The sequence below is a fragment of the Xenia sp. Carnegie-2017 genome, unplaced genomic scaffold (genome assembly GCF_021976095.1).
Source record: "Xenia sp. Carnegie-2017 unplaced genomic scaffold, XeniaSp_v1 HiC_scaffold_13, whole genome shotgun sequence".
Lineage (NCBI taxonomy): Eukaryota > Metazoa > Cnidaria > Anthozoa > Malacalcyonacea > Xeniidae > Xenia > Xenia sp. Carnegie-2017.
Window position 1 is genome coordinate 6611468 of NW_025813436.1, and position 13040 is coordinate 6624507.

The 13040-nt window shown below is 34.4% G+C and overlaps 2 protein-coding genes and 1 long non-coding RNA gene across 6 annotated transcripts; 1 reads left to right on the forward strand and 2 right to left on the reverse strand.

Annotated features, from left to right (window-relative positions):
• Window positions 1-83: 83 nt before the first annotated feature.
• Window positions 84-5589, reverse strand: LOC124433419 (high affinity cAMP-specific and IBMX-insensitive 3',5'-cyclic phosphodiesterase 8A-like). 3 transcript variants are annotated; one of them, XM_046983185.1, is made up of 28 exons: window positions 5280-5589; window positions 5016-5188; window positions 4831-4887; window positions 4166-4300; window positions 4043-4098; window positions 3913-3972; window positions 3794-3848; window positions 3635-3723; window positions 3472-3565; window positions 3293-3400; window positions 3156-3203; window positions 3000-3085; window positions 2856-2925; window positions 2744-2783; window positions 2597-2652; window positions 2459-2530; window positions 2300-2380; window positions 2186-2222; window positions 1976-2120; window positions 1786-1879; window positions 1600-1704; window positions 1320-1537; window positions 1081-1222; window positions 851-1018; window positions 695-775; window positions 575-623; window positions 424-500; window positions 84-340 (listed from the first exon to the last, which is right to left on the reverse strand). In XM_046983185.1, exons 2-28 carry the CDS (start codon window positions 5028-5030, stop codon window positions 293-295), a joined length of 2286 nt encoding a protein of 761 aa, XP_046839141.1. In that variant the 5' UTR covers window positions 5031-5188; window positions 5280-5589; the 3' UTR covers window positions 84-292. The 3 variants fall into 3 exon arrangements, with proteins under 3 accessions (XP_046839141.1, XP_046839140.1, XP_046839139.1); XM_046983184.1 differs by having other exon boundaries at window positions 2892-2925; window positions 5016-5589; XM_046983183.1 differs by having other exon boundaries at window positions 5016-5589.
• On the forward strand, window positions 1349-2455 carry LOC124433427. The gene is made up of 2 exons (XR_006944464.1): window positions 1349-1546; window positions 1999-2455. It is a non-coding gene; the product is annotated as an uncharacterized LOC124433427 (long non-coding RNA).
• A 1783-nt stretch (window positions 5590-7372) lies between the features above and the next one.
• Window positions 7373-12561, reverse strand: LOC124458410. Of its 2 annotated transcripts, none has more exons than XM_047008435.1 (9): window positions 12375-12561; window positions 11561-11922; window positions 11127-11426; window positions 10245-11058; window positions 9945-10109; window positions 9377-9544; window positions 9065-9157; window positions 8935-8999; window positions 7373-8838 (listed from the first exon to the last, which is right to left on the reverse strand). In XM_047008435.1, exons 2-9 carry the CDS (start codon window positions 11833-11835, stop codon window positions 7974-7976), a joined length of 2745 nt encoding a protein of 914 aa, XP_046864391.1. In that variant the 5' UTR covers window positions 11836-11922; window positions 12375-12561; the 3' UTR covers window positions 7373-7973. The 2 variants fall into 2 exon arrangements, with proteins under 2 accessions (XP_046864391.1, XP_046864383.1); XM_047008427.1 differs by having other exon boundaries at window positions 11561-11843; window positions 12375-12559.
• Window positions 12562-13040: the final 479 nt, after the last annotated feature.

The following is a 13040-nucleotide window of genomic DNA, read 5'->3' on the forward strand; positions in this document are numbered from 1 at the left end:
ACATTTTATTTTGCTGCAATGTTCAAACTGTTCTGTATCGGCCCTGATGCGCGTAGCACTAATTCCCGTGATGTGATAAGAGATGACATTCAGAAGCTCGTTTAATTTATTAGTTTTCATGATTTCAAAAAGAAGAGCACTTTATATATATTTCCATATTTATATTTATATATATGATATTTAACATATATTTATACTCTTTACTATTGCTAGTAAGGGAGGCGAGGCCAAACAGTATGTACATTTGTATTTATTTATTTATTCTAGAATGACAATTCTAAAAAACATTGTTTCATTGAGAAGCAGGAAATGTAATCTTGTTTTGACGCACTAGATCATCCTAAATGGGGAACGAACATGTAATATAACAACATTTGATATTATATTATTACATATACGAAGATGGAAGAGACTGGCAATAACCTGCTCCTCCGCCTTTTGCTTCCAATATTCATAATTATTTGTCAGGTGACGTATGGTCTCTGGCACATGCGCAAAGGCTGAAATGACAGAATCAGGAGAAAGATTTAAAAGATTACGGAGATTATTTGTTTTGCATGGCACGACTACATACCATCCCAAGCATCGTATAGATCACTGACGAAATAGTCGATGAACCAAACCTGAACAGTCGAATAACGAATGAAACTCAATGATTGAAAGAAAAGTGAAAAAGTTGATCACTATAACTTACTTGAGATCTTGGTACATTACAACTAAGGCGATCAAAGACTGGCATTACAACTGGTAATCCAAGCTTTTTTTCTTCCTCTGTCTACATTAATTTATAATATAACACCCTATTAGTCAAAATCATCGAAATATCAATTAGTAATCCAACATAATTTACTTGATGAAAGTATTCCTCAGCTATCCGTCGTGCCCAGGTCTCGCATAGGGGACGCGGACGTGCAGGGTTAGATATATCAGCGCATTTAATCAACATTCTTTTTATTAATGTTCTGTTTTCAGGAGTTTGCAGTGAAGATGACGAAGATTCTGGTGTTGCCCGGCCACCCTGCAAATAAAAACGTGGATATAGAGATTGAATACCTTATCACGATCACAGTTCACTCTTACCACTGGTGTCACTTCTCCAATACTAGACGTTCTTCTTTTATTAATACTGTTTACAAACTTTGAGAGATGTTCAAAATGTCGTGTCATCTCGGTGGCCATTACCATATCAATAATACTCTGGCGCAAAGCACGATAATCATCCCTAGAAATACAACGCAAGCTATCGTACCATCAATGACGTATAGGTAACCAATGACAACATGAATAGCAGTGACGAACAGTTTTCAAATGTAACGTACGGTCTCAGTCCTCGAAAAATGTTCGATGAGTCATATTCTCTAGTTTTTTGAAACGACAGAGCCGCGTGGTGACTTTCTAACACCGCGATATCGTTATACAAGACAGCCAAACGGTCTGAAGCGTTACATAGAAAGGAGTTTGTAAAACCAGGATGATCTATATCGTGAACTGTCGCAGCAATTAATGCAGCTATTTCGTCCATTGGCTCGAGAGTGTTCTAAAATAGGTATGATGCTATTACTCTTTGCAGTTACTTTCATGTTGTATCATTTACAATACCTTGACTCTTTCCTTCATTAAGAAATAGGCCGTTGAATGAAGGACATCAGCAGCATGTGTTGAATTATGATATGTATTACGTTCATGGTAGTTCGACTCAATCATCTGAAAACATACACACACACACCACATATATTAAAAATCTCAAATCTTGCAGAAGAAAAGTCCGACATAAATTTCACATACACGGAGCCAATTCATTAGACAATCTTTCGATATTTGCAGGAATTGTTGAGCATTAAAACGACTGAATATCACCATTCCCAAATAGAATAATGGTCTATATTAAATAATAAATATGCGCATTGTACCAAACACGTTTGCATTGCATTAAATAATAAAAGTAAATCTGTCACGAATAATGAATGGTACTAACTTTTGGTTTGTTAATCGTTCCAGCTCAATAATGTTGTAGTCCCATAACGACTCTCCTTCAAGAGCTTCAAGAATCTCGGCCGGAGCTTCCGTGAGATGAAGTAAAGTGTTATGACCAGGAAAATGTGCTGAATCAGACCGATGGCCTGAATAAAATATGTCTAGGTGAGATTCAATGGTATTTTTTCAAGTATTAAAATAAAATGATTACCTGTGACCAGTGCCCCACCAGAGGGTCTGCGATTTGCCTAAGATGGAATGTATAATAAGTGTACAATATAAAGATATCATAAATATATAGCCTCAGTAAGTTATTTTAACTTACAACTAAGCCTTCATAAGGTGATACATCATCATCTAGTGTCTCATTTCCAATTGAATAGAGTTCTTTTGTCTGCAGTATTTCCTGGATAAGAAAAAGTAGTATTTAACAAATGTTGCTAGTGGTAAAAAAAAATTACAACTGTTCCTTTAAACTACATACAATAGCTCTGGATAATTTTGCTGCAACATTAGGTAAACTGCCTTCTTTTGCAGAATTAATCATATTAATCACCTAGAAAGGAAATTTTCAAATTTAGCTTTCACCAAACTAAGAATAATGGTATAAGTCATGACATACTATAGTCATATATGGTTCCAGTTTGGTAGATGAAATAGATGGTCGAGGAGATGAGTCTGAGATAAAAAAAATTTCAATCACAAAGACATTTTGGTTAAGCAATCCTCATAAATAAAAATTATATAATAATAGTATAGATAAACATACTGAAGATAATGCCATCTTTGTCAACTCGACTTTCTCGATTCTAAAAAAAAACATGAGGTTCTTGTTCTTTTAATCAAGATATACGATGCTGAATTTTATGATTCAAAGAAACCTTGTTCATATTATTATTAATTGTATTTCCTTTCACCTCCTGTTTAACAGCCACAAGGTTTGTAATTTTTCTAAATTGTCAAAATCAAACACTATTTGAAATACTTTCAAATGACTACTTCAGACAGAGAAAGAAAAACAATACCCTTCTTGACCAAGAATAGGAATGATTTTTAAATTTTGCTTAAATGCTTCTCCATTCTTTTTATGGCTAATATACTCCTTCCATTCCTAAAAATGGTATATAATATAACATTACATTTAAATATACACATGCTCTTTCTTAATTTTTTACCACAACCTTGCTCTTTCCATTTTCTAGCTGTATACGGCTTTGCTCATCTAAACCCTGAATATATTATAAACAGATTAAAAGATTAAAACAATTCTCAGGATTAAAACAGATCTCAAGTCAGAGGTTTGATTAAAGAAACTCACAGAACTAGGATCTTTACAATTACTAGGATAAGGCCCTAGTCTAGTTGCCCTGCCAATCATTTCCTTTCGTGAATAACCAGTATTTCTTTCAAATGCATGATTGGCATACTGCAAACAATAAAACACTTGACCACAACATTCATGAACAAATTCAACAAATATAAATGTTGATTTGAGACCTGTAAAACACAATCTCCTCTTTCGGTATCAAAACTAGCTATTTCGATAGAATCACTGCAGTTTTCTGCAGCAATAAGAAGACATGCTGCAGCCCTGTAAAAAAAGACACCAACAAATTTTTTCTCATAGTCAAAGCAATCATTTACAATATGAGATGAATACCTTTTTTTGGTCAACAACTTTATCTCTCCATGTTCTAACATCAATAACTCATTAAAACATTGACCCACATTGTGACTTTCATTAAATACCTGCATAAATAGAAAGGCAAATCGTTTGAATGAAATAACTAATTTTCTCTTTGATTGAAACATCTCTTACTCGATTAAATCCTATCTCAAGCCATGGCAAGACAGATGGTACATCTTCACCAATGCTTAAAAATGTGATGGCAATGTTAGTGGGAAAACCTGGATTAATGTGAATAAAAACATGCACACCTTGGTTTAACAATACCAACTAAAACAGCATTTTCAACTTGTCCGATTTCACAAATGTTTCTATAAGATTATTATATTGGTTCAATAAACTATATAATATCTTGTATGGCAATCACATGATCATAGAAACCTGCATAATTCTTTTCCATTTATGCTTCGAGGAGATCTTAAATCAATGATGACAAGCTAGAAACAGAGAGGACAATGAAAAAAATGACCATTGCCTTATGAATAGGCCTAGTTGCCATCATACCTGAGGATGATAATGATTAAAATACTCTAAGGCACTCTCCACTGTTGTACACAACTTGCTAGGATAGGATCCACGATGAGCCGCCAAAAGCAAAGCACTACATTGAGGATCTTCATGTGGAAATACCAGTAGTATCTTAAAAATAAGCATACTGTAATTATATGATTAAAGCAAAGGCACTGGTTCATTGCTTCATGTATTAAAGCTGATTTCAATATGCTACAATTGCCTACAACAATGAAGCAGTAGAGAACAAGGTGGGAAAAGCTTGTTTGTTGTTGCTTCTCTAGTATTCATATAAGATGCAGTAGTAAGTTTCAGGTTGATCATATTATACTTATCAATGAACTGACAGGCATAAATAAAAATAATATATGAAAAAATATGCATTAAAACTCTGTATAGTAAAATGTGAAATGTTCACTAACAACTCTTGTTCATGCATCCCATATCAAGACTTCAAAATTGAAAAAGTATCATTTGCAACGGATGGAAATTGTCAACTATAAAAACAATGAATTTGAGGCAAAGGCTGTTTGTCTTCTACCATATTAGTATTTGATGAGCTTGGCAATAAGGAAATAGAAAAACAGATGAAAACATAGTATACACTTCCACATTGGCAGACATTACTTGAATACAAGCCGGTAACGTAACATTCTTACCGACATTTGGTGTTGAAATATTTTCATCGGACCAAAAGTAATAGTGTTTTTTTCCTCCTGTAGATGACGAAGAGTAAGAGAATAGGATAAAACCATTATTCAAATGTTGCAAGTCGCAACGATATTAAATTTAATGTCCGATTGGATTCGAGAACAATTTAATACACACTAAAGGCAACGCTAACCTTAGCGGCGTCCATCTTATTGCGTAGGTCTACAGAAGGTAATCCCTTATCCAAACTTGAAATGCGTGTTTTACGAACTGATGTGGAAAGTCCTGATGTCTGTTCCGAATGAATATGGTTGATTACTTCACTTAAAGATGAAGCCCTTGCTCCTGAACTCCGATCGCCTATATCTTCACGACAATAAACAATTCCTGATTGTGAAACGTGAATACTAGGAGCACATCCCATTAGGTAGACTACAGGATAGTTTTCTCCTATTACCAGCGTCTCATCATAAGAACACCGACATTTTCTAGCCAACGCGATACAATTTGCTACATTTACACCATCCGTCGATACAAACAAAAGCACTCTATAGAAATATCTTCCTCGACCACAAGTTCAAAGACTAATGAATTATGCCCGGGAATTCATTCACCAATGGATATGCTGATATTCTAAAGAGATGAATTGTTTTGCCATCGCTGGGATATAAAACAAGAAATGTTCGCCATTTTTTCGTCTCTTTGAAATAATTTGTAAATGACCTAAAAGAAAATTGCACTTTGCAAGGAATCGCTGCTGCTGTTATGGGAACAGAGTGAGTGACGTCACAGCTATCCCGAAGGCATTGTAGCCAATGAAGTGGCATGAACAGCAGCCATGAATCTTTCTGATGAATCCAAACTAGGATCCAACAAACCCATAGACCGCAGAGCATACCATGAAATTGGGTTTATTTACTACAGTGGTTTAGTCTAAATAAATTTGTTTTAATTTGACAATCTTTGCATTATTAAGTGCAATGTATAAAATATATCATGAATTCTTTCTCCTCCACTTTGCTTCCGATTCGAAACATCAACTCGTCAGTGAAAGAGTGAAAGCATGTACGCTACGCGTACATATTTTTGCTAGTCATGCTATGCTAATGATGGAAATTTTTATTGACTGGAAAGACAAAAAGATTTCTTGAAAGAAATGAGTTGTTTAGGCAGCTGAGTGAAAACTGAATATAATGGAAAGATAATGAGAACATTAAACACACTTCCATCTTATGTGCTTCATTCAACACAGCTCGCCGTGACAACTGTCAACTGACAACTCGCTTCACATGACATAAAATGTCGTCATAAGTGATACATACATTATTTTGTATGCGTGTTTCACGGTTTGCATTAATACAATATGGAAGACCATTCCGCTGTACAGTTACTACACTAATAACGTGGTAATCATGCAGTTATATAAATATACAAGTAAGAAAAAAATATTTTTAGTCAATTAAAAACCAGGTGTATGGACAAAAACAGTGGCTAAAGCCAAGCAGTACAGCACACCGTATTAACCTAGCCTCGAACTTAGCAATTAAACGGAATTTCTATATTCTTCAAACTCATTTTTAGGTATATGATAAAATTAGGAAAACTAGAATACAAAAACCGAAAGGATATAAAAACAAATAGCACTATCGAAGCTCAAAATAGTACCATTCGCAATGAAGATCCATCTTTGAAACCAGATTATGAAAGCAGCTGACAAAACAATTGTACGTTTGACAAAATATTAAAAAAAAAACTAGTCAACTTATCCCCCATAGTAGACATAATTCAGATAATTTTTTGTCACTTCTGTCAACTTTAGTTCATCAATTATGTACAGTGTTTGTTTCTGATGTTTAAAATACGTCGTTTTAGCCCAATTTATTTAGATAAAAAAATATTTAAACTTTATAGGAACACTTTAGTCTTTCCAACAACCAGTGTCCTCAAATTGATCTAAAGATAAAGAAATGAAAACGATACGTATGGGATAAAATGAAGGCTCAAAGGTTTGTGTGAAAAAATTGCATCGCAGTATAAGGGAAGTTAGTTATTTCTTCGTTATTGATATAATATTTTTTTTAATTTCGATCATAATTATCACAACCAAACATGTGAAAATAGCAGTACGTTGATAGTTGATTGTGATATTCATTTGAAAGCGACTGTCAAAAAACAAATGCTCTACGATTCAAATGTGGGTGAGCATTAAGGACCTTGAACTTGAGACAGACCGTTCCAAAGAGCAAGCTACGTGCAGCAGCTGGCTGTGTTTAAAGCCTGAACCTCACACAACACATAATTGAAAATGAGTCCTTAGCAAGGACAAAAGGGGCCATTTTTGAGGAAAATCAATTTTCACTAAATAAAGGAAAGTTCAAACCAAGAAAACGCAGAATTACAGCAAGGTTATTGACTTTATTAAAGTTGGAAAAACCACCAATCTCGATTTAAGTCTTCGTCTTCGTTTTCAGGCATGTTGAAATTTTTTAAGACAGCATACTGACGACAGCAATTTCAATTTACACGGGCATCGACCAATCAGAGCACGAGTTTTGCTTATGTTATTTTATAATACTTTTTTCCACACTATGTTCCTTAACAGTTTAATAAAGTTTACACTACATTCATGTTGACCAATACATTTTTATACAAATGATAGTTTTAAGCCAAAGATTAATATTTTGATTTTCTAATGTCCTTTTAATTTAACTTTCTATTATGTTTTTCATGCTATGCTCGTTCTATTGACGTTGAAAACTCACACATACAAATCTTCCATACCATGGTTCTTTTATATATGTAAGTAACACGTTGGAGGTGTTTTGCCCTCCAAAATAAAATCTTGCAAAAAAAATCTTTTTTTTTGAGTTTTAGAAAGATGCGAAAAAATTTTGGAGAAAGAGAAAACAAATAAAGTGTTTTCTATTTACTTTATAAAAATAGCCTTTTAAAAACGACACTAAAAGATAAACTTATTGGTATTAATACTTTGAGTATTCAACCAATCAGCGCCCGTGTTTTTAAAAAGGTCATTTATAAATTGCTTTAAAACTTTTCCTGCGTATCAAATCCGATTTCACCATAAACGGAGATGTAAACCGGCAGCATTTTGAATATTTACTAGTCAACATTTCCACGGGAAATGAATCCGTTAGGACACATTTGGCTTTCCAATATTATCGACCATTGATGTCAAAAAATGAATGGATGATACTTTGTTTTCCTGTGAAGGCATTTCATCATTGTCGTGAAAGAGATTTCTGGAATGTTGAAAATATTTCGGAGAATCACTGGATTGTGGGTGATTTGACGAACCGTGGGAATTGTCAGAAATTTCTGGCAAATATTTCATAAACGTGGACTTCATAGATTCCTCGAAACTTCGTGTGTTCTCATTTTTCGAGGACGCTGTTACCAAGCACACAGAGTTTTCAGAATCACCGTTAATATTTGTGATTGATTTCTGGATTCCTTGAAAGGCTTTTTCGCCAAACAACTGTTTTTTATTCAGCACATCAGGATCCTCCGTTTGAAATGGATTATTTTGGATTGATCCTACATCGCTTATCCTGTTTTTACCATCTTCAACTTCATCAATTGAAGTTTTTTGTAAAGGAAGTAGAGAAGATTGAGTGCTTGAAGACGAGACGGTGATCTCCATTTTATCAACACGAGCTTTTTCGTCATTAACATCATCAAGAGCCATACTGACTACGTTCACATCATCCAAACCTTCTTCAATTATATCGTCAGAATTCAAATCATTCGTTGAATTGGTAACATTTTTATCAAGTATATTCGAACATTCATCTTCATCGATAGCATCACGGCTACAACTATCTTGTGTTACATTGTCAATATTTGAAATAACTTTGTTGTTCTTATTGTACAGCTCTTCATTATCGATAATACGAGTAGATCTGGCACTCAAAGATTGATCGCAAACTGAAGCGTTTTCATAAAAATAATTAGTACGTCGGAATGATTTCTTCAGTTTAGCTGGAATTGTCTGTTTCCTGGAAAACACATAAAGAGAAGCTATAAGCATAAAGAAATTTCAATTATGACACAAAAGGTGAAATGAATTGTTATGGAATGAATGGCACACGAACCTTTTGTTATTTTTAACGTTGGACGAAATGGATTTGACGCTAGACTCAACACCACCAACTTCTTTCTATAAATAAATACGAAGCACGCTAAACTTAACGTTTCAGAGAAGAAAACGACTTTTCTTGATACCTGACGTCGTAACTTAATCACATTGTCGACGGTTGCCTCAAGAGGAAACGTCTCTAAGCCTTCTGTTTTTAATTTATCCTCATCCAATAGTTTCTAAAAAAATCAAATGACAATGATGGGCTCGTGAAGTGTATATATAAAGACACGTGACGTAAAAAACGAATCTTAGCATAATTAATTATACACTTCATCCTAGCATAATTAATTATACACTTCTTGCTTTCAATAAGGAAGAGTGTCTAAAAATAAATTGCGGAAGATTGGGATGGAATTGAAACTTTGAAATTTAATCAAAACACATGCTAAACTTACTTTTAATTTATAAGCGTATTCAATAACAGCTTCTCTCTCGTTCATTGTGTGGTTCAATAGTTCTTTAAGTTCCCTCATTTCTCGCGTTAGAATCGTAATCTGATTCGTCAGTTTCTCTTCCACACACTCGACTGCATCACTTTTCTCTAATTCCATTCGTTGAATCACCTAAAAGGAAAATACAGATCCTTTTATTAGCTGTTAAAACTTCCAATACATAACTTCTCATCATTTGAACAACAACAATTACCACTAGTGCTCTCATTTTTGAGGAATTATCCTTAAAAATAGCATTTTCTAAAGGTTTTAAGGATATTTTTAAGGATGTTTTTATACTTTAAATTAACATACACTTAGTAATATTTAATGTTTCTTTACAAATACAACGTTAACAAACTTGAAAACAGCAAAAAAGGAAGAAAAACCATTGAAAAAACACTTTTTGAGCCTATGTGATCACGCCTTGCAGTAATGTTTACAAATTTAAGGAATTTAATGGAAATTTGAGAAATTTTTAGGCATTTTCTAAGGAACTAAGAAATTTGATTGTGAGAGCACTGATTACCACCTCCATTTTATCCAACTTAAGTTGCTGAATAACACCATCTTTCTCTGCTGTTATTCTGTCAGTCCAAGTTTTCCACAGTGCATCACGTTCCCATTTCATTCGTTCGAAACGATCCATTTTCATGGATTGACCAGAGGAACCTTGTCCAGAGCAGTAACGGTTGTTCTGAAAACAGTTAGAAGATATATGACAGTGGCAGATTAATATATTGCTGTTGAAAACACTCTCACTAACAGCTGCAATGGCAACCAACAAACTGACATTGTGGATTTCGTTGTTATAAATGTAAAAAACATTTACCAGCCCAAGACAGTATTCATCAAAGTCATGATTTCTTAATGATCTGCTTGACCTCTGTGGCCATTTAGAACACTGATTGTATGCCCAGTTCATCTGATGTTGCGGTGGGATTTCAATTTCCATCAAGGAAATCATAGCTTGATTTCTTTCCAAAATTGCCTGATCTCTATCCTGTTTCATTTCCTCATACAGCCTTGGCCAATCACACCTTTCCACATTATTAAACTCTGACATTCCATATGGTTCTGATGTATCTATAGTGCTCACTTCTGACCTTGACAAGACATCTGAATTCTTCGGCAAGTCCTTAAAAGTTTCACTACCATCTTCATAAGTGTTTGACTCAGATGATGATTCGGTGACCACCTTTGGCATATGAGTAGATGCTGTGCTGGGAAGTTGTTTTGATGAAATTATGGCATCCTCAGCAGGCTTCAGTACTGCACATGCCTCAATGAACCTTTTACGAGTGCGAAACACTCGTTTTTTATTGTCAACAGTGCTCTCATCAGAACTACTCATCATATCCAACATGTCTCTGGCATGTATCATGTTTATATTTTGTCCACTTTCATTGGAATTGGGTGATCCATTTTCTGGTTTTGGACAGATACCTTCATACAAATAACAATCACCATGAGTTTCAATTTTAACCGGATGCTGTACATAACTTGAAACCCCTGGAAAAACTGAAAATATCAGTTTATGTGACTGTTTATAGGTAATGTTAATCTTAAACTCTGTTCTAATTCTTTCCACAACATGTTTGACTTGAACAGAAGAATTTCTTTCCATGATAAAATGATCTTTTATCCTAGAAATACAAAGAGTTGAAATTCATTTAAAGTACTGTTTACGGGATCAATAAAATATAAAATGTACCATTTCGACATCTCATGAAAGCGTCCAAGGAATGAATACTGAGATGGTGAATCATTCTTTCCTTTTGTCTTCTCAATTCGTTCAAATTTCTTTGGATATTGATCAAACAACAATTCTCGCTCAACCATGGAAGCAAAGTGAAAATTCTTCTTTCTCTTAGACAATGTCTTTCCTTGTTTCTGGTTTGTTGATGGAGTGCCCATTTTATCAAAGTCAGTAAACTTTGTTTCAGGCAATTTAGCATCATTTGGTTCTTGGCAATCTTGCCCTCTTATTCTTTGTAAATTGGTGTAAGTCCATCTAGGTTTCTGTTAAAGAATCAACCAATCACTATTCCACTGGGAGATGCAATGATATAACTATAGAAAATAAGTTAGCTCTAGATATATTTTTATTAAAGCAGTAAAACATTAACACAACAATTAAAAGGATATATTTTCTTGCCACGGATATTTGATACAGCAATTCTCTTTGTAGTCACTTTTGGAAAAGCTTTATAAACTCGACTTGACAGTTTTGTGTCTCGATACTGAAGCACAAATCCTAGCTTAGGATGATTTCCAATGACAGAGCGCAGGAATTGAAGTATTTCATTGCGGTCTACATGGCAACCGCTTTTGATCTCATAATTCTCACGTAATGCAGTAACAAGCACATCATCAAGGGAAGTTTCAATAGTGGAATTATCTCCATCCACTAACTGTGCCATACAGATATCTTTGAAAGGAGCATTAAAATTTAATATTCATAAATATCTCCTACTTGTCCATCATATTGACATTCTTCCTTTCAAAACCTTATAGAAAAATGAAGAGTTACACCACATGAAAAGCGGAACAATTTCGCAAAGCTCATGCAAACAGTAATGGCTCTCAAAGAAGACACGAGGAGAAAATCTACTTTAGTTCTTTAAAATATCATTCAAAACGATAAGGCAGCCATGAACAAAGATTTAAACAAACAAAACGGGAAAAACGTTAGCTGGCTAGTAATTTAACGTGCCAAAACTATTCAGACTGACATAAAAATTGCAAAATCGTTGACAACGATCCATTGATAGTGTATCAATATTAATATTAATGGTGACAGTCGTGTGACGGTGAAATCATATGCATTTGTATTATCGATGTCCCATAGCATGCTGCTTAAAGATACGGGAAATATGTGGCAATTTCAGAATATTTTCTTGGCAATTTAAATAGTGTAGACACTACATTTAGAAAGTAAGAGTGACAAGGACTACGTTACCTGGCATTGAGAACACAGGCGTTTTAAGCGCAGTTTCCAGTTATCCGAAAGACGACAAGGCGTAACTCCGGTGTCACTTTCCACCGACATATTACTGTCAGATTCCCTTCGGCAGTTATCAATAGCAAGCTGTCAACGTTTGATGAGATGAGCAGACGTGAATCACTTCAATACCGGATATGAAATAAATTAATTGACATATGACACAGTTTTGGTCATTGTTGACTAAGAGTAGATACACCAAATGGTGACGAAAGAAGTGGAATCTAGATGAATCAGATTACTCCTTTGAATGCAAGTGATTGGCAAAATCTAGTGAAGAATGCAAATGGACAATGCTTGTTCTTGCTTCACTTTAAAACGTCAATTATGCTTATGAGTTTGTAATTACTGTCGATATGCAACAGGGTAATGATCAGTAAAAAATAGAGAATGAATGCGTTAGGTGGAGACTGGAGATTGTACCTCTCCTAAGCAGCAAAATTTGCAGGGTTTTCAAAATTATCGTCATTTGAGAGGGTTGATATTTTGAATTTGGGAACCTGTTTACTGTAAGGAAAATGGTTATATTTTCCATTTGTTTTTCCAATAACAATTGGTTACCACGGGGTATCATTTTGATTGTTTGGATTCAGTTGATTGTAGGATTCCTTTATTTTATATTTA

Bases quoted from the DNA above. Each gene is read 5' to 3' on its own strand.
- LOC124433419 (XM_046983183.1), bottom strand. From the start codon at position 5,246: ATGGGATGTGCTCCTAGTATTCACGTTTCACAATCAGGAATTGTTTAT. The intron at 3,973-4,042 runs GTTTCTATGATC...ATAATCTTATAG, and splicing joins AATGGAAAAGAATTATGCAG to AAACATTTGTGAAATCGGAC. The intron at 2,653-2,743 runs GTATGTTTATCT...TTTTTATCTCAG, and splicing joins CAAAGATGGCATTATCTTCA to ACTCATCTCCTCGACCATCT.
- LOC124458410 (XM_047008427.1), bottom strand. The intron at 10,110-10,244 runs GTAAATGTTTTT...AACTGTTTTCAG, and splicing joins ATGAATACTGTCTTGGGCTG to AACAACCGTTACTGCTCTGG. The intron at 9,000-9,064 runs GTATCAAGAAAA...ATTTATTTATAG, and splicing joins TGATTAAGTTACGACGTCAG to AAAGAAGTTGGTGGTGTTGA.